This window comes from Lissotriton helveticus, chromosome 11 (genome assembly GCF_964261635.1).
Source record: "Lissotriton helveticus chromosome 11, aLisHel1.1, whole genome shotgun sequence".
Classification (NCBI taxonomy): domain Eukaryota; kingdom Metazoa; phylum Chordata; class Amphibia; order Caudata; family Salamandridae; genus Lissotriton; species Lissotriton helveticus.
In genome coordinates this window covers 1,104,495,297-1,104,514,584 of record NC_136072.1, presented here as the reverse complement: position 1 = coordinate 1,104,514,584, position 19,288 = coordinate 1,104,495,297, and the positions used below count along the sequence as shown (strand labels likewise).

Here is a 19,288-nt window from a genome sequence, read left to right as displayed (position 1 = left end):
CGCAAAAGATGGATACGCTCCATCTTGAAATGATGGTCGATCAGCCACCCGTTGAACTCCCTGAGGTTAATCACCTGACGTTGCCCCCAATCTGACTTGTCCACCAAACAGATGTTACTGATGAACCCCCGGGGTGGAGGCAGGCTTGGAAAATCGCTCCATTTGCATCAGATGCATCATTTCCTTTTCTATTAGGGTGGCCTGATCAGCTGCAAAAACAAGCTTTTGAGGGCAGGATTCCTGAATCGGGGTCCCAAAGATTTCTATATGTAAACCCTTGAGGGTTGTAGAATATATGCACTGGAAATAATCCAACCCCCAACCCCCCCAATTGTGCAGGAAAAGCACCAACTGTCCTCGCACTTTTAGTTGTGGAGAAATGCGAATTCTCACTTTTGAGGCCTAGTACTGCCATCTGGAGGAATCTCTGGAACCGCGGCGACCTCTTCGCCTTTGAAAGAACTCTCTCTGTCGGGACTGGTCTTGGGACCAATGCCTATATGAGGGCCTTGGGTATAAAAGAGGCCAGCTGAGCACCCTCTGCCATGGCCGGACCCAACAAAAATTTGGGAATGAAAAAAAGTCATAATTGAAGCTTGCGCCTTGTCTAAACAGGTGAACGCGGCAACAAATTTGCCAAGCTCCTTAATGAATGGCTCCTTGAAGAGCCCGCCTAATGCCACTGCACCTGCCTCTGAGGATGCCAAATCCCCCAATTTTGGGTCAACTTTGAGGAAGAGGGAACAATGTCTCTCTGTTGACAGTGCGCAATTCACGTTACGTAGGAAAACTACGGCATGATGCACCATACCTGAAATCATCTCAGGGAGATAGGGGTGCTAGAGGCCTTGGCTTCCTCTGCCAGGTCTAGAAGTTTCATAAGAGGGCCACAGACGTCCAAAAGCTTTTCCTGACAGGACTTCTATGATCTATATACTTCTTTAGATCCCTATTATATTTCTTCAAATAGGTGGCCATGCGTGACTCATTTCTGGGATCAACGCCACCATTCCAGAGAGGGAGAGACGGGGACATTCTGGCTTAAGGCACCCCTCACATCTTTCTCTAAGGGCTTTTAGAGACGACCTGCCACAAACTTAGCAGCCTTATTGGAATGGGCCACTCAGCCGAGTGGGGGGTACGGAAGGTCATCGGGAACCAACTATTCAGAGGAGTCCTCAGCACCGTCTAAAGACTCCAAGTCTGGGAGGGACCGGCTTCATCATTAGGCTCACCATGGGAGTCGTCCTCTTCTGCGTTCAGGCCGTGAGGGGGAATTGGTTGGCCATGCCCGTCGAGGCGTTGGGAGTGCCCAATGCAGGGCGAGCAGGAAGCCTTTTTAAGGTGTTCAGAGGAACCCAAATCCATGCCAGGGTCATTTTTGCGCTTAGGCGCACATTTGAATGATAAAGTGGCACCCAGATTAGATTAGGGGTTTGAACAGGCATAGACCATTTCCATCAAGCAACAGTCAAAGGGCCCCACGGCCGCCCCCACCATATGATGGATCAAGCATCTACTGCCTCACAGAATTCATCATCAAGAGTGAGGACCTTCAAGGCTCCTCCTCTGTATACTCTTCCTCCATGGCCCCACTAGAATCTAGGATTTTCCGATATAAGCAGGCACACTTGCTGCACACGTCAGGGCAGCTCCACAGGCTGAAGTATAAAGTATATGGCTCCAACTTTTGGCAGCTGCAGCAGTTTTAAAATTTTGTAGCGCTGAGTGCGAAAGAATAATAAGTTTCTGCCCTGGGGCTGACTCACCCTCCAGTTACCTGGGTGGCAATGCTCCCAGGCCTTGCCCTTTAACAGACTGGTGGTGTGGGGAGGGGCTCTTAAGGAGCGTTGAGGCAGCGTGTTGGGAGCACTGTGTGGTGCTAGATACAGACCTGCATACGCATGGATGTCAGGCTGTTCCCGGTACTGACCTGTGCAGGAACGACCGTGTGGGGCGATGAAGAGCACTCGTGTGGCCCATTAATATTGGCGCAATAGCCGCACCACCAGAACAATACTGTTTAACACCATACAGAATAACAAAGCACCATAAGCTAAGAGTAATGAAAAGGGTAACTTAACTGCTGGCAGACGGAAAAGAAAGAGGAAGCTATTCAGTGGTATAAAGATATTCACCTTTATGGATATTAGTTATACAGTCGGTGGTCAGTAATAGTCAAATAGCGCTCTAAGCTCTATCACAAGTACAAACCAGTTATGGCAGGTAATCTGGCACGGTGCATAAGGTAGGGAAAAAACCTTACGGGCTCGAGAGGTGTCCCTTGCTTTTTTAGGGATGTCCCATACCCTATGTTGGGTACTTTTTGGCTATTGTGTAGCTGCTCTTCCTGCTTTGCAGGGCCTTTGGTTGGGATTGTATTTTTGCCCATAATTGTGCTTGGGGTGGTCCTAAGAAGATGGGACCACCACCGAATCGTTCAGCAAGATGTGCTCTTTGTTTTCAAGGCATCTGCTTGGTTCTCTCCCTAGGTTAGGGAGGATCCCAAAATCATCACCTCTGTCACTGCTTGCTAAATTTTCATTTTCACTTTTGTGAAATGACTATATGCATTTTAGCATGTAAAGACAGAGATGCTTGTTATTTTACCAAAAGTATATGAGGTTTTTGTTTTATTAATTGGAAGTCCCACAGAGCAAAATTGCGGAATTTACAGAGTTTTTGTTCAACTTTGTGGAATTCCGCGTAGGCCAACTACGCCCACCCTTAACATTAACCCCTTTTTACATTTATATGGGCCAGACTTCAAGCAGTAATATTTTCATAAGAAGACAGTGGAACTGCCTGTTGTTCAGATACCTGTTTCTTAATCACTTTATTTGCTTCAGGCTCTTCTTGATAGGTGAAAGCTCAGCACGCGTCAGAGAAATTCCTTTCAGTGTCCCCTAGCCTTCCGTTTGTCATACATCCTGTTCTCCTGTTTCTATGCAGACTCACTACCTCCTTATTTCCTGCACCAGTGAGGTGCATGACAGTTTTGTTAGTCGATGTCAAGGAAGTGTGCTGCTGGCAAAATGAGTAAATCATAATTATGAACAAAGCAGTGTGCACACCTTAGGCTCTCTTCCTGCAGACCTCTTGTCAATGCACAGCGAAAGAACATGATAGTGGATGAAAGCAGTGTGGATACCTGAGTTTCTTCCTTCAGACCTTTCCAATTCAAAATGAGGGAACCATGATTGTGAACACCTCTGTCTCTATGATTGTTGACACCTCTGTCTTTCTTCCTGCAGACCTTGCCAGTGCAAATCGAGGGAACCATGGTTGTGGACACCTGTCTCTTTTCTTTCAGACCTTGCTATCCAAAGTGAGTGACCCACGATTGTAGACACCTCTGTCTCTCTGTTCCTACTGACATTGCCAGTACACAGCGAGGGAGCTATGATTATGGACACCTCTGACTCTTCCTGCAGACCTTGCCAGAGCACAGCGAGGGAACCAAGATTGTAGCCACCTCTGTCTCTATGATTGTGGACACCGCTGTCTTGCTTCTGCAGACCTTTCCAGTGCATAGCGAGGGTACCATGATTGTGGAAGCCTCTGTCTCTATGAGTGTGGACACCTCTGTCTCTCTTCCTGCAGACCTTGCCAGAGCACAGCGAGGGAACCAAGATTGTAGACACCTCGGTCTCTATGATTGTGGACACCGCTGTCTCGCTTCTGCAGACCTTTCCAGTGCATAGCGAGGGTACCATGATTGTGGAAGCCTCTGTCTCTATGAGTGTGGACACCTCTGTCTCTCTTCCTGCAGACCTTGCTAGTGCAGAGCGATGGAACTATTGTAGTGGACACCCCTGTCTCTGATTGTGGACGCCTCTGTCTCTCTCCTGCAGATCTTGCTAGTGCAGGGCCACGGAACCATGATTATGGACACCTCTGTCTCGCTTCTGCAGACCTTGCCAGTGTACTGCGAGGGAACCATGATTGTAGAAGCCTCTGTCTCTCTGATTGTGGGCACCTCTGTCCCTCTTCCTGCAGATCTTGCTAGTGCAGAGCAACGGAACCATGAATGTGGACACTGCTGCCTCTCTTCCCTCAAACCTTGCCAGTGCATAGCGAGGGAACCATGATTGTAAACCCCTCTGTTTCTCTTTCTGCAGACCTTGCCAATCCAAAGTGAGAGTACCATGATTGTGGACACCTCTATCTCTCTTCCTACAGAACTTGCATATGCACAGTGAGGGCACCATGATTGTAGACACCTCTGCCTCTCGTTTCCTACAGAACTTGCTGGAGCACAGCGAGACACCATGATTGTGGACACCTCTGTGCCTCTTCCTGCAGACCTTGCCAGTGCACAGCGAGGGAACCATGATTGTAGACACCTCTGTTTATCTTCCTGCAGACCTTGCCAGTGCACCGCGAGGGAACCAAGTTTGTGAACACCTCTGTCTCGCTCCTGCAGACCTTGCTTGTGCAGAGCCACGGAACCATGATTGTGGACACCTCTATCTCTCTTCCTACAGAACTTGCTGGTGCACAGTGAGGGCACCATGATTGTGGACACCTCTGCCTTTCTTCTACCTCTTGCCAAGAGACCTGGCTCTCGTTGGCTGTATTATAAAGAGCTGTGCCTACCCTCCTTCTCTTTGACAAACTGTGCCAGCTCATTGAATTTGCACATCCTCAGCCCAAGCCCCTTTGAAGCAGCTGCCTGGTAATTGCTGATTCAGGAAGGAACTGCACGTGTCGCTTCTCCCCCGCCATGCCCTCTAGCCAGAGCTTACACTTACACACGCAGGGACAGAAAAGGAACTGTTTGGGTGGTATTTTTAATTGAGTTAAATTAAGTATATTCTAGACAGGAAAGGAGCATAAATAGAATGCTGGTGATTTGTGTGGCGGAGGAGCAGGGACAGAATGGGTTTGTGGACATTGTGCTTGCGTCTCAGCCTGGGTTCCCGATGGCAGTAACTGTAATAGAGGTATGCTGGCTGCCCTACACATTGGACCATTTTGGCGGTACGCAAATGCATGGGGGCCAGTGCAGCAGCTGTTCACTTCACGCTGTCAATATTTTGTCTTGTTCTCAGTATGCCGGTACACAGATATATAGAATGCGTGCATCAACGTACCTATTACCCTATGCATGCTACCTACGTTAAATTAATAATACAAAGCTGTACCTTATCATTTCCTTCCAAGCATATTAACATAAAGGAATATAAAGGAAAAGGCTAGCAAGACCTAATTGGCCTCAAGACCTAATTGGCCTGCCTTTTTTAGGCATGGTACCATATGAGTGGACAATATCCCACACCAACCTGTTTCTCCTGGTCCGTGGTTGAAGCGTCCTGTTTATCATAAGCTTGGTACTGTAGTGATGCGGGATATCAAGGTCCCTTCCAGTCCGTTTAACTTTAGGAATAGAATTTTGCAGAACTAATTTACAGGGGGCTCTTCTTCACCAGAATGCTAGCAGAGTGGTCCCTCGTGAGCATTAACCAGCCTGTTCCTCACAGCCATGATCTCATTCTATCCTCATGAAGGTCCACGTCACTCTTTCCCTTACAGTCCTGTGATCAGGGCCAAGTTACCCTGTCATGGGACCTCGCAGACATTGGCAGTCTGTGTCTGCCCAACATGGTGTCTATGGAGGTCCCAGTCAGCCTGTGTCTGTCCAACATGGTGTCTATGGAGGTCCCAGTCAGCCTGTGTCTGCCCAACATGTTGTCTAGGGAGGCCCCAGTCAGCCTGTGTCTGCCCAACATGGTGTCTAGGGAGGTCCCAGTCAGCCTGTGTCTGCCCAACATGGTGTCTATGGAGGTCCCAGTCAGCCTGTGTCTGCCCAACTGGTGTCTAGTGGGGTCCCAGTCACCCTGTGTCTGCCCAACATGGTGTCTATGGCGGTCCCAGTCAGCCTGTGTCTGCCCAACATGGTGTCTATGGAGCTCCCAGCCAGCCTGTGTCTATCCAACATAAAGGACACACCTTGGACCAGGTCTTCTCTTCTATCCCTCTCTTGGATATCGAGCTCCTTCCGGTGCTTTGGACTGACCATAGGTTGGCCAGATTCTCGATATTAGCCAGTAAGAAACCCCCTTGTAGTGTGCCGAGACAGCATGACACGGAGCGGAGGGCTCTGCACAGAGTCACGCCTGAGATGTTAAATCAGGCGGCTGTGGACCACCCGTGCTCTCTATCGGGCAACTTGGAGCAGGACGTTGAGTCCCTACAGGGGTGGCTGACGGAGAGGCTGAATGATCTGGCCCCGTTATGGCCCCGAGAAATAAGATCAAGAGGGTTTCGGCCCCTTGGTTTACCGAGGCACTGTTGGCCACTCGCCGCCAATGCAAGGTGGCGGAAAGGGCGTGGCGCCTCCACTATGATCTGGAGGCCAGAGTGGCTTATAGGTCAATGGTTAAAGCTTACCACTACTACATTCTCCGTGAAAAAAAGGTTTTCTTGGCCAGGAGGATTGAGGCCGCCTCAAACTCATGCAAGGAGATCTTTGCTGTAGTTAGGGAGTTTATGGCCCCCAGATCCAACCTGCCCCAAGGGTTTCCATCTGAGTTGTGGGTCTGTGACCTGGCCAGATTTTTCACGGATAAGATTAAGTCCATCCAGGACTCTTTCGCAGTGGGCTCAGCCTTCGCAGGCTGTGGTCCTCGCAGAGTTCCCACCTATTTCCATCGATGCTTCCTTGGCGCTTCTGGCCAATCTTAAGTCGGGTTCGCCATTAGATCCCTGCCCGGCTAAATTTATGGCTAAGATGGCAACTGTGGTCAACCCCGTGGTCAATCCACTTGTGAATTTGTCTCTGAGGGAGGGGCAGGTTCCATTGCCCTGGAAAAGGGCGATGGTGATCCCCCTCCTCAAGAAGCCTGGGCTGGATCCTGAGGTTTTGGCCAATTATAGGCCGATCTCCCTCCTCCCGGCGTTGGCCAAGATCACGGAGAAGCATGTGTTATGTTATGTTATGTTATATTAAGTTTATATAGCGCACGGCTACTCTAAAAGAGTGTCCCGGCGCTTTCCACAGGCAGCTCGATGTAGAATAACACAACAAGGAACAACAAATACAAAAAAAAAGAGAAAAACCCACCAGAAAAAGCCTAGAGATTAAAAAGCCAAGTCTTCAGGCTCTTCCTGAACTGAAGCAGATTGGAGGTGCTGCGAAGCGCAAGCGGAAGCGAGTTCCACAGCTGGGGGGCCTTGAAGCTGAAGGAGCGCCCCCCAGTGCGGGCCTTCCTCACACGCGGGACCACAGCATTAAAGAGAGATTCGGACCGCAGTGAGCGGGCTGGGCGATATAAGGCCAATCTTCGCTGCAGGTATCCAGCACCTAAACCAAACAATGCTTTGTGCATCAGCGTCAGGGATTTAAGCATGATCCGCTTCCGGATAGGCAGCCAGTGAAGCGTGTGCAGCAACCCAGAAGCTCGTGCTCGCCTGTGCAGGCCAAAAATGGCGCGGGCAGCAGAGTTTTGTGCCACCTGCAGGCGCTGGACCAAATAATCAGGAAGGCCAAGGAAAAGGGCGTTGGCGTAATCCAACCTGGATCCAATGAGCGCTTGCACAGTAATCCGCCTATGCTCCACAGACAGCAATGGTAAGAACTTGCGGAGCATCTTCAGAATACCGAAACAGGTGCCGGCCAGCCCAAGGACATGAGCTCTCAATGAGAGCTTGTTGTCCAGCTTGATACCAAGGTTTTTGGCAACCTGTGATGACTGTGCAGGAGGACACATGTCAGACGGCCACCATTGCCGCCATTCAGGGTCGGTGGCACAACCAAAGAATAAGACCTCCGACTTACTGGAGTTGGCCTTTAAACTGTTCCGCTGGAACCAGTCGAAGACCATTCCCAGACAGCCCCGAATACTCTCTCCATCAAATGCCTGGTCTTTACCGCATGTGAAGAGGAGTTGCGTGTCGTCGGCGTAGGACACGATCTGGGCCCCATAGGCCTCCACCGCCGCCGCCAAAGGGGACATGAAGATGTTAAACAACGACGGGCTCAACACCGAACCCTGTGGAACCCCGACTCCCAATGGCGGCATCTCGGCGGAGCTCTGGGAGACCCAGATCGTCTGGCGGCGGCCTTCAAGAAAAGATGTAAACCATTTGAACACCGTCCCCCTAATGCCGATGTCATAAAGCCTGGCGAGGAGCGCCTCATGGGGGACGGTGTCAAAGGCCGCCGACAGGTCCAACATGATCAACATGGCCTTGCCGCCCACATCCAAGGTCTCCCTGATGATCTCCGAGACCTCCAACAACGCCGTTTCCGTGCTGAAATTAGGGCGGAATCCGGATTGGGATGGATGGAGCAGATTGTTGGCTTCTAAAAAGCTCGACAAGACGCCATGGACATGTTTCTCTGTGATCTTGGCCAGAGCCGGGAGAAGTGAAATTGGCCTATAGTTGGCCAGAACCTTGGCATCAAGACCGGGCTTTTTCAGGAGGGGGATTACCATCGCCCTTTTCCAGGTGCGTGGGACACTCCCCTCCCTCAGGGAGGCATTGAGGATGGGGTTGACCAGGGGGTTCACCACCGCCGCCATCCCGGCCAAAAATTTGGCAGGGCAGGGGTCTAGTGGCGAGCCTGATTTAAGACTGGCCAACAGCACCCGGGACGCATCGCTGGAAACGGCTGGAAAGTCTGACAACACAGCGACAGGCATGGACGGTAACCCATGTCCCGCCCCGGGGCTGCAGCAACCCTCCTCCGAGCTCTCCAAGAAGGAGGCCTGAATCGCCTTGATCTTGTTGGTAAAAAAACTGGCGAGATCACACGCCCACGCATCCGATGATACTGGCGGGGGTGAGTGGGAGCTAGGGGTCGTGAACTCCTTCACAATGGTGAAGATCTCCTTACAGGAGTTCGCCGACGCCTCAATCCTCCTAGCAAGATATTCTTTCTTAGCACCTAGGATGTCCCGGTGATATGCCTTCACAACCGCCCTATAGGCACTTTTAGCCTCCCCGTCGTACTGAAGGCGCCAGGCCCGCTCAGCAACCTTACATTGGCTGCGAGCCACACGCAGCGCCTCCGTGAACCACGGCGCAGATTGCCGTATTACAGGGGGGCTGACTTAGGGGCGAGATCCTCCAACCTTTCAGTCAGCCACAGCTGCAGAGCCTCAGTGTCTCTTTCCAGATCCCCCGAGAGGTGGCAGGGATGTTCCGTGAGCGCCTGCTCCAACATATCAGGCGACACTCTGTGCAACGCTCTCGAGGCTGGTCTAGGCAGCGTGGGGGCGCTGTTGTCCGGCCGCCCATTCTCCAGCACGGAGAACCTAATCAGCCTATGGTCCGTCCAGAGCACCGGCAGGGTTTCAATATCAGCAATCGGGACTGACGAAAACACTTGATCGAGGGTATGCCCTTTCTCATGTGTGGGACCCGACACAAACGGTACGAGGCCCAGCGGAGATGTAATGTCCAGCAGTTTAATAGCATCCGGGTCATCTATCACGTCAAGGTGGAAATTAAAGTCGCCTGCTACCACACAATGCTGTGTAGATAGCACCAACTCGGAGATAGCTATCTGCAAATCCTCCAAGAAAGAGCCCATGGGGCCTGGTGGCCTGTAAACCAGCAGCCCCTTAAACGCTTGGCCCGGGGATAATCTAAGTGTAAAGGCAAGAGACTCAGAGCCCCCAATGGGATTCAAGGGGAGAACAGAGCAGGAAACGTTCTTCTTCACCACCACAGCTACTCCGCCACCCCTTCCCTTAGCTCTGTCCTGCCGGAAAATGTTATACGTCGGTGGAATGGCAGAGAAAATGTCCGGATTGGACGCCTCTCCCAACCAGGTTTCGGTCAGAAGAAGACATAAAGGATTTTCCCTGACAAGGAGATCATATATGTGCAGGGCATGGCTACCTACTGACCTCGTATTGAGTAGCAGGCATAGATGTTTAACACGAGCCTCAACTAGCCTATGGGCGTTGGCTGGTGTCCAAGTAGGCGACCAGCCGCAGCCCGGGCAGCGCCGTTGACCCTTGAATCGCCCCGGAAAGACCACGCGACAGGAACAGGAATAGGTCTGCATAGCGCGCAGCGTCGCCGAGGTGTAACAAATCATCCTCACCCACGCCTGACCGGACCGTAGTCTACCGCCGCCCCGACGCCTCCGGAACGCTGACGGGCGCAGACGGGCAGGACTCCGGCACGACTCAGGCTAAGCGAAGGCGTCCACCTGCGCGTCCCGCTGCGCGTAAGGGAGCGACTTTAAATAGGCGCTCCAGTCAGCCCTTAGCGCGCGAGTCCGCTCCAAGATGGCGGCCGCCGCTGATGAAATGCCCGGCGTTCTTTCCAGCTTTCTTGAGTCCAGTGATCTGCTACACCCTTCACAGTCCGGTTTCCGCCCTAATTTAAGTACGGAGACGGCACTGTTGGAGGTGTCAGACATCATTAGGGAGACACTGGACTCTGGAGGTCGCGCCATGCTTGTCATGCTCGATCTGTCGGCGGCCTTTGACACCGTCCCCCACGAGATGCTTCTCGCCAGACTCTATGACATCGGTCTGAGGTGGACGGTGTTGGATTGGTTTTCATCTTTCCTGGAGGGCCGCCGACAAACAGTCTGGGCCTCTCCGAGCTCCGCCGAGATGCCGCCATTGGGAGTCGGTGTTCCGCAGGGATCTGTGTTGAGCCCGACTCTCTTTAACATCTTTATGACACCTTTGGCGGCACTGGTGGAGTCTTCTGGGGCCCAGATCGTTTCCTACGCCGATGACACGCAGCTGCTTTTCACGTGTGGGAAAGATCCGGCTTTCGATGGGGAGAACATCCGGGGCTCCTTGGAGTCGGTCTTCAGTTGGTTCCAGGCGAATGGCCTCAAGGCCAATTCAGATAAATCGGAGGTGTTGTTCTTCGGCTGCTCTCTCGACCCCGATTGGCGGGCCTGGTGGCCCACAGATATGTGTCCCCCTGCCCTGGCATCGTTGGTGGCAAAGAATCTGGGTGTAAAGATGGACAACAGCCTGACACTGGTGCCACATGTTCGTGGCCTAACGGGCACTTGTTTTGGGCTACTCAAGATGCTCCGGAAGTTTTTGCCTCTGCTCTCAGAAGAGCACAGAAAGATCACTGTGCAGGCCTTAGTTGGTTCCAGATTGGACTACGCTAATGTCCTGTACAGTGGTCTGCCGGACTATCTTGTTCAGCGGCTGCAGGTTGTGCAGAACGCTGCAGCTCGCGCTATTTTCGGCCTTCATAGGCGAGTAGGAGCCTCCGGTTTGTTGCAGTCGCTCCATTGGCTGCCCATCCGGAAGCGGATTATGTTTAAAGTTCTGACGTTGGCGCATAAAGCGCTTTTTGGCGTGGGCGCGAAGTACCTTCAACGCAGGCTCACCTTTTACCGCCCGGACAGATCTTTGCGCTCGGAATCTCTGTTCTTGGCCGTTGTTCCTCGAATTAGGAAGGCACGCACTGGGGGGCGCTCCTTTAGTCTGAGGGCCCCTCAGTTGTGGAACACACTGCCTTTGGCCCTACGGTCCTCCTCTAATCTGCTTCACTTCAGGAAGAGCCTGAAGACCTGGCTTTTTAACCTTTAGTATCTCTACTGTTTTTTCTTTGTTTCAGTTGTTCGCTGTATGGTGTTATGTTTTTTATTTTGAGCTGCCTCGATAAAGCGCCGGGACACTCCTTTGGAGTAGCCGTGCGCTATAAAAATAAATGTATAACATAACATAACATAACATAGTGTCTAGGGAGGTCCCAGTCACCTTGTGCCTGCCCAACATGGTGTCTAGAGAGGTCCCAGTCACCCTGTGTCTGTCTAACATGTTCTCATACGAATCTACCAGGGGCCACTGTCGGGCTTCTTCTCCCAGACATGGTCTTGTGCTAAACTGTCAAGGGTTTAAATTGGGTAGTTTCTCCGTGGCATGGTATCTTGCTAGTATAGCAAGGGTCCTGGCCAATCTGCTATTCACTGTCATGGCACCTAACTAGCAAATCCGCTCCTCGAAGATCTCGTATCATTCAGGCATGAGGAGGTTTGGGGCACAGAATGAAAGCGATTTTAGGGGGTGGGGGTCGGGGTCATTGTTGTGTCCTCCTTTTGTCTTGGGCTGGGTGCTTTCTCGGTGCCTGTGTGGTGTGCTTTGGGCTTAGGCCAACACCACCCTATTCGCTCTTTGCATGCAAATCCTGTGCTCCCCAGGTACTCACAGACAGTGCTCCTATTTACCCTCAACCAATGCGCTCCCTGCTAACCCAGCACTCGCATTCCTATTTTGGATGGCATTATTATTGAAAAGGTCTGAATTTTGGTTCTCTTTCTTCCCCTCTGGTTGCCCTAATTTCCTCTCCACATGTCACCTATCGGTTTCGTCTCCTTTCACCCTTTTCGTGTGACAGCATCTCTCTCTTGAAGATGCAGTGTTTTGCACATTAGCTGATGGCAGCTGCACTGTTCTCGATGCTGATGTAGCCTGTGGGCTACCAGAGGATGTGGTTTCCTCGGCTTTTCAGAGCTAAAAGGGTTCTAGTTAAGAACAAAGATATGGGGGATAAGCAGGAGAGAAAACCTGTGGTCACATAGTGAGCTTCTGTGGAGGCGGCAAGAGTATGTCATTGAGCAACGCAGCAGCATCATCTGAAGGAGGAGAAAGACACAAGCGTGATGCAGCCTGTGTGCCGAAGGGAAGTGTACGAGGTGTCGTGAGGACCTGATTGGACCATCACAAGGTTGCCTTTGCACCTGCTCAAAACTGTGCACTTAGATCTGTTACCTCTCTGGCATGTCTCCGGTGTCTCACTCACACTTGGGCACATGCACACCATTCCCTTCTAAAACTCGCCCTCTTCGCTGCCATACAAGCTGTGACCTAGGTTTTTAGGAGATATCCTCTTCACTTGAAGTTCCAGGTTGACTTCTGTTTTGTTATTGGATCTTGTGGTTCTCTCAAGCCCTCCCCAATATCCAATTTTCATTTGACGTCTGGAATCGACGTAGAGCAGCCACCTACAGCTACATGTGGAGCAAACATGGATGGCATATTTGTGCGCGTCAGACCATAACACAGTTCCCATCCCATCCTTCCCTTATCCTTGTACTTGATGCCTCTTTCTATTCTGTTGTCCCGCAGACATTGCGACAAGGCATGCTTTGTGCTTTGTGTTTTTCACTAATGTTGAGTACAATACTTGCTTCACTGGCCCAGGTCCTTTGTTTGCTCCCTGTCTTTCTTTACTTTTACCCTATATTCTGGAATTGTTCTACGACTACTTCTTTCTCCACCCTATCATGAGAATCCTCAATGTTTACACCACTCCCTGCCCTGTTTATAGCGCATATTTTTTTAAGACTATAAATGTACCAAATGGTCTGGATTATGCGTGGTGTAGTAGGGATGTAAAATAGTGAGGTCCAATCCTCAAAGCAATCTCACATTCAAAGAAGTATTTCTCCTCATAGTACAAATTTACGATTTTCCCTTTAGTCACAAACCTCAACCTGCTTAGCTAAGCTATCCATGTGCCCTCCTGAAAGAGCTGTGATTTTTTTTAAAAGCCTGCTGTTTACGCTATGTATAACTGTGCCTTGGGCACAGATACGCAGATTTCAAAGGCAGATACGGGGAAATCATTTTTCCTTGTGGATAAACCCCTTCATATGTGTCCCGACCATGTTCAGGGGTAGTTCATTCCCATTCCCACCCTGGAATAGGGTATACTACAGCCCTTTGCTGGAAAGGGTCAGCTACTTCACGATTACCAACAATTTCACATATTTCCGCTTTTACAAACTGAATAAGCAAACCACACCTTGTTCCTACTACTACCAACCCCTTCCGTGAGGTTTACTACAGCAACATACAGATGGTGAATTAGTCACTAGTAAGGCCTTTTACACATGAAAGACATCCTTTTCATGGACATCAGCCAGGCTTAACCGGGCCATTCATGGCCCTAAACATAGGTTTATTGTCATAAATGAGACCCCAAATGTGTAAACACTGTATCAGAAAGAATATGCATTTTTGTAAAATAATTGGTAGGGATTTTTGAGTAATTGCCACTATCCATTTTAGACAATCCTAATCTTTAGGAAGTGTTATGTAGTTCCTCCAAGCTCAGATAATACAACCTCCTTTAAGTAACACTTTAGACTATTCCATACTTATTCGAGACAAAGGAAATAATTGGTGGTGTACAGAGCTCCTCAACTTGTGAATGATTAAACATTTCAATGATTGCATTTTAATAATTTAAACATTTTGAGTGGTTCATCTTTTTAAGATGGACGTCTGGTCTGCGTGGGGGCATTTCTTATTGTGCAGTGCGAAGGTCCTGTCTCCATCTCTGCTGTGCTCAGGTGATCTTTTTGTTTCCTCGCAGGGAATCTGGCGGATCCCCGTCGATGAGATTGACCGCCCAGGCAGCTTTGGTTCTCACATGAACCGCTCCATTGTCCTCCTGTTAAACGTGCTGTCGCAGCTGAAGGACTCCAGCACCTTGCTGAAGATCTCCTCCATGCTTCAGAGGACTCCTGACCAGGGAAAGTAAGAGCACCGTCCAAACATTTGCCGCATTTTAAGTATCTAACTCCCAGAATGCACTTTGCCATGCTCCATTTTAAGGCATTAATAGAGCTGTAATACATTTGCCCTCTTTTGTCAATTGGAAAAACTCTTCCCTGCTGCCTGAAATACTTGCCAGAAACCAATTGTTTTAAACGTTTGTATGATGTGAAAAAGCCTAAATTATGAATCATTTTTGTGTAATCTAGCATAGATTAAATTGTGGCCAATGCCCGCAAACGTGGCCCTACTGGAAAACACTACTGTTCTGCAATAGAACCGCGCCGCAGCTCTTTTATCGCGCCTGTGCCAACAGTGTGTCGTGGTCTCAGGCTCTAGAGCGGGAACGAGGAAGATGAATGGTCTGCAGATAGCAGGCATGGGCAGCTCTCATCCTGCCTTGGTCGCGTGTACATAACATGCAATGGGACATTGAAGCAACCCGTATTTCGATTGATAGTGAGGTCTAACTCATTCTCAACGTTATGTGTTTTGAAATATGCATGATCCAGTTGACCCTCACAGGTGACCTCTTTGCCTTCTTCCCATCCCACTTAGAACCCAGCACCCATGTTTTTTTTGTTAAGCCAACGTTTCGTGTAATTTGCGAGAAGGCAATTGATCTTTTTGCCTCAAGGAGTGTTGCAAGAGTTTAATTAGTTTAATTTCATGTTTGTTGGAAATGTGAATTTCTATTGTAATTCCCATTGATGCATGTGTGGTGAATAGATGGTTATGTCTGTTAGCAGACACCATACTCAGAGCTGTTCTGTGAGTTCACGAATACAGACCATGACCACAGTAGATGAACAGGTTGGGTGTGCCAGGTGTGAGAGTGTGTGTGGGTAAATCCCAGTTTGATAGCCATCCTCTTATCAACTCCCTGGTTTGTGAGGTTGTAGGAGGGTAATGCCTTGTTTGAGAGGCTGCAGAAGTAATTCCTGGTTTGTAAGGCTGTAGGTTTACACCTGCTTTGAGAGGCCTGGGGTTAATGCCTAATTCAAGAGGTCGAGGTAGGTGTGGCTGGAGGAGAGGTGAGAGAGTGTCTCTTGCTGTGTTTGTGAGGCTGAGAGAGTTATGCTTAATTTTTAGGGACCGGTGGCCATGTTCAGTTTGTGTCTAGGGGCCAGATGTACGACCCTTCCATTTTGCGACTAGCAATTTGCAACTCACAAAATGGAATGTACACCAGTGGCAAGTCCCATCCTAATTACGAGTCGCAAACCCTATTTTGGGTTACCGAAATATGTTACCGACCCGCAAAATAGGGTTTGTATATTGCACAGACCTATTTTGCGGTCACAAACAGGCTGACTTCCCGTTAGTGACTGCAAAAAACGGTCATACATCTGGCTCTTAGGTCTCTTGCCTCTTTAAAAAGGCCAGTGTCATGTTTCATTACTCCCACCAGGGTCAAATCTACAGTTCTTAGAGAATTCAACGTGAATTTTGGTTCATGAAGCCAGGCTTGTGCCTAATTGGTGAAGCTGGGTCTTGGACCAGGGTCAACGGACTCGTTAATTCTCGCCTCGGTGCCTACTCTAACTAAGGATCACACTCGGCAACTCTGGGCATTAGCTTGCCTCATCTCCACAACGGCCCCCCACATACGCCGGGGATGCCTGGTTTCACATTGGAGATACCCAGTAGGGACCATCTCACAAGGAAAGCCAGGACGGGTTCCCCATCGGTCTACAGCGCAGAGATACTCCTTCGGGAGTTGATTCTAGCGCTTTAGAAACCCTCAATCAATCAATCCCTTTTTTTTTTTTGGTTATAAACTTTTATTGAGCAACAAAATCAGGGTTACAGAGAAGGGCCTACAACCTCACGGGCTGGCCGCTAAAATCAAGGCACAATGTGGGAAAAACACTTGCGGCCACTCCGGAGGTCAGGCACAAATCGGATACAAAATGTCGCCCAAAGTATAAAACAAGATAAGGCATTTTTCTTTTTTATACACACCAAAAAAAAACAACAAACAACAAGAAAGGCGAATGCATAATAAACGGAGTCAGCCCAGAAGGAGGAGGGGAACCCACTAATCAGGAATATGAAATCATAATCAGTAGGACAAAGCAGGGTGGGGGGGACAGCGGGGAGGACAGGCAAATCAAAGGACAGTATACGAAATTTCAGGAACGCCAGCCTAGGGCGATAAGGTAACATCGGGGGGTTCAACCAATGGAGGAGCACAAATATCTCCGCGATAGGCGTTCCACTGACTCCAGATCTTCGTCCATGCCCTAGGTCTGCCCCTGGCTGTATAGACCGTCTTTTCGCGGAACATAGACCAGTCCATGTTTTCCTCCCACACAGAGGCAGTGGGGGGCCTGTACGAGCCCCAGAGTTGCGCTATGTCCCGCTTCGCAACCATATATCCCAGGGTCGCCCATCTGGTCTGGGCCACCGAATAGTCGGTAGGTTCCCACACGTTCAACAGGCATCTCCGGGCCTCAGGCACTAGGGCAATGCCAGTCACATCAGCCATCACCGCAAGTACCTCAGTCCAGTAGGCAGCCACCCTCGGGCACTCCCAGATAATGTGAAGAAATGTAGCACTCATCCCGCATCCACGCTTGCATAAACCATCCGGGGAAAAACCCATCACAACCAAACGAGGACCAGTAACATACACCCGGTGGAGGATCTTGAGCTGAACCAGACGGAGACGGGCAGGAATGGCGACCTCTTTCGGAGAAGATAGTGCCGACTGCCAATCCTCGTCATCCAATTCCAGCCCGTCGCCGACCCAAGCCTCCCTAAGTCGGACAAGCAAGTCAGCGCGATTGTGAATCAGCTTCTTGTAGATCAAGGAGATAGTGCTATCGGGGAGGTGGCCATCCAGGATACGATCTTCGAGGGGGGAGGACTCAGGGATGGCAGCACCAGAAGTCAGAACAGAAGCAAGGGCATGGCGGACCTGCAAATATCTAAAAAATTCCCTATCACTCAAGTCATAATCATTCCGAAGGGCCTCGAAGGACTTCACCGCTCCATTCGTACATACGTCACCCACTCTACTTATTCCAATCATATCCCAGCGGTCAAAACCCTTCATCGTCCAAAGACATCCCAGACGCTCGGATGCATAAAGCGGAGTCGCCAGTGTCATGCGATCCTCCCATCCCAGGCTTACATTCGCAGCGCGCCACGCACTAACCGCAATCCTGGTCGGTCCCGTAAGATGGCGCCCAGCCGACCTGGAGTAAAGCGCTCTATTAAAGTCCCCTCCCGGCAGTTGGAGTCTATCCATTTCAAAGGCCGGATCCCGACCCGGGGAGTACATTGAGTGGTTAATGGCAGACAGTTGGGTAGCCCAATAATATCTCCTGATATCAGGAAGTGCTATGCCCCCGTCATACCAAGGGATGGTAAGCTTCGCAAGGGCGATACGTGGACGCCCGTCCCAAATCAGCTGCCTTTGTAGACTCTCGACCTCTCGAAAATAGGTAGCGGGGATGTCATCATAGGAATTCTGGAGTGCGTAAAGGAATCGCGGCAAGGACATCATCTTGAAAAGGGCAGCTCTGCCCAGCGGAGACAGAGGCAATTTACGCCAGCGAGCCACGTCCAGCCTCAGTCTAAGAAGCGGGGGAAGGAGATTACGTTCAAACCGGAGCGACGAATCAAGTGTAATAAAAATCCCCGGATATTTGAAGCCAGACTGAACAACCTGGATAGGAAATCTATTCGGCAACGGGGGCAGAACACCCGAGAGAACATATACACAGGACTTAGCCCAGTTGATAATCAAACCAGAATTTTTACCAAACGAGGTGAGAACGTCGAATAAAACATTTAAAGATTTACGCGGGGAAGTAAGGTAAAGAAGAATGTCGTCCGCGTAAAGCGAAACGCGGTCCTCAAAATCTGGGGACCAACGTATCCCCTTGAGAGAAGGCTCCCATCGAAGCCACGCAGCCAGCGGCTCTAACGCGAGAGCAAAAAGTAGCGTAGACAAGGGGCACCCCTGTCTGGTCCCCCTACCGAGGGAAAAGGGAACAGAAACTCGACCGTTAACCACAACCTGCGCCAGGGGGTCGGTGTATAGCAGCTTCACCCATCCAATAAACCCCGGGCCAAAACCAAACTTCTCAAGAGCTGCCCAAAGATAGGGCCACTCTATCGTATCAAAGGCCATCGAGGCGTCCAACGAAGCCAAAATGGCCGGCTCCGTCAGAAGCCCCGCCCTCGCAATGGCTCCGTGGAGGCGACGCAGATTAAGAGCTGTGTTACGGTGCGGGATAAAACCGGATTGGTCCGGAAGAATCAAGTCACTAATGACCGTCAGGAGGCGAGTAGCCAAGAGCTTGGCAAGAACCTTGGGCTCAACATTTAACAGGGAGATGGGTCTATATGACGAACAAAGATCCCGGGGCTTACCCTCTTTAGGAATTACAACGATCGTAGCCAGGCGCTGGTCATAGGGGAGAGCACCCCGCTCAAGGGACTCCAAAAACATTGTTCGAAGATAGGGCGCAATCTTATCAGGACGCAGTTTGTACAACTCGATTGGCAATCCGTTCGGGCCCAAAGCCTTGCCCGAACGGAGAGAGCGAATGGCAGTCGCTATTTCGTCCGTAGAGAACGGGGCCTCCATAGAGACCTGCTCCAAATCGGAGAGGCAGGGCAAAGCTATATCACGCAGCAAGAGGCGAGAGTCGTCTGCATCCCGTTCTGACACAGGGGAATAAACCGCACGAAAGTAGTCCGCAAAACATTCCACTATTTCAACTGGGTCCGTCACTCTCACACCATTCGAAGTCTGAATCACCGGCACCACT

At 50.4% G+C, this 19,288-nt stretch overlaps 1 protein-coding gene across 8 annotated transcripts in view; it reads left to right on the top strand.

Annotated features, from left to right (window-relative positions):
* The window catches only part of CABIN1 (calcineurin binding protein 1), a 1,271,888-nt gene that overhangs the window by 1,006,211 nt on the left and 246,389 nt on the right, over positions 1 to 19,288 (top strand). For all 8 annotated transcript variants that reach the window (XM_078667788.1, XM_078667793.1, XM_078667787.1 and 5 more), the window contains one exon: positions 14,320 to 14,483. In XM_078667788.1, coding sequence (XP_078523914.1) covers positions 14,320 to 14,483 — 164 coding nt within the window. The remainder of the gene's footprint in view (positions 1 to 14,319; positions 14,484 to 19,288) is intronic.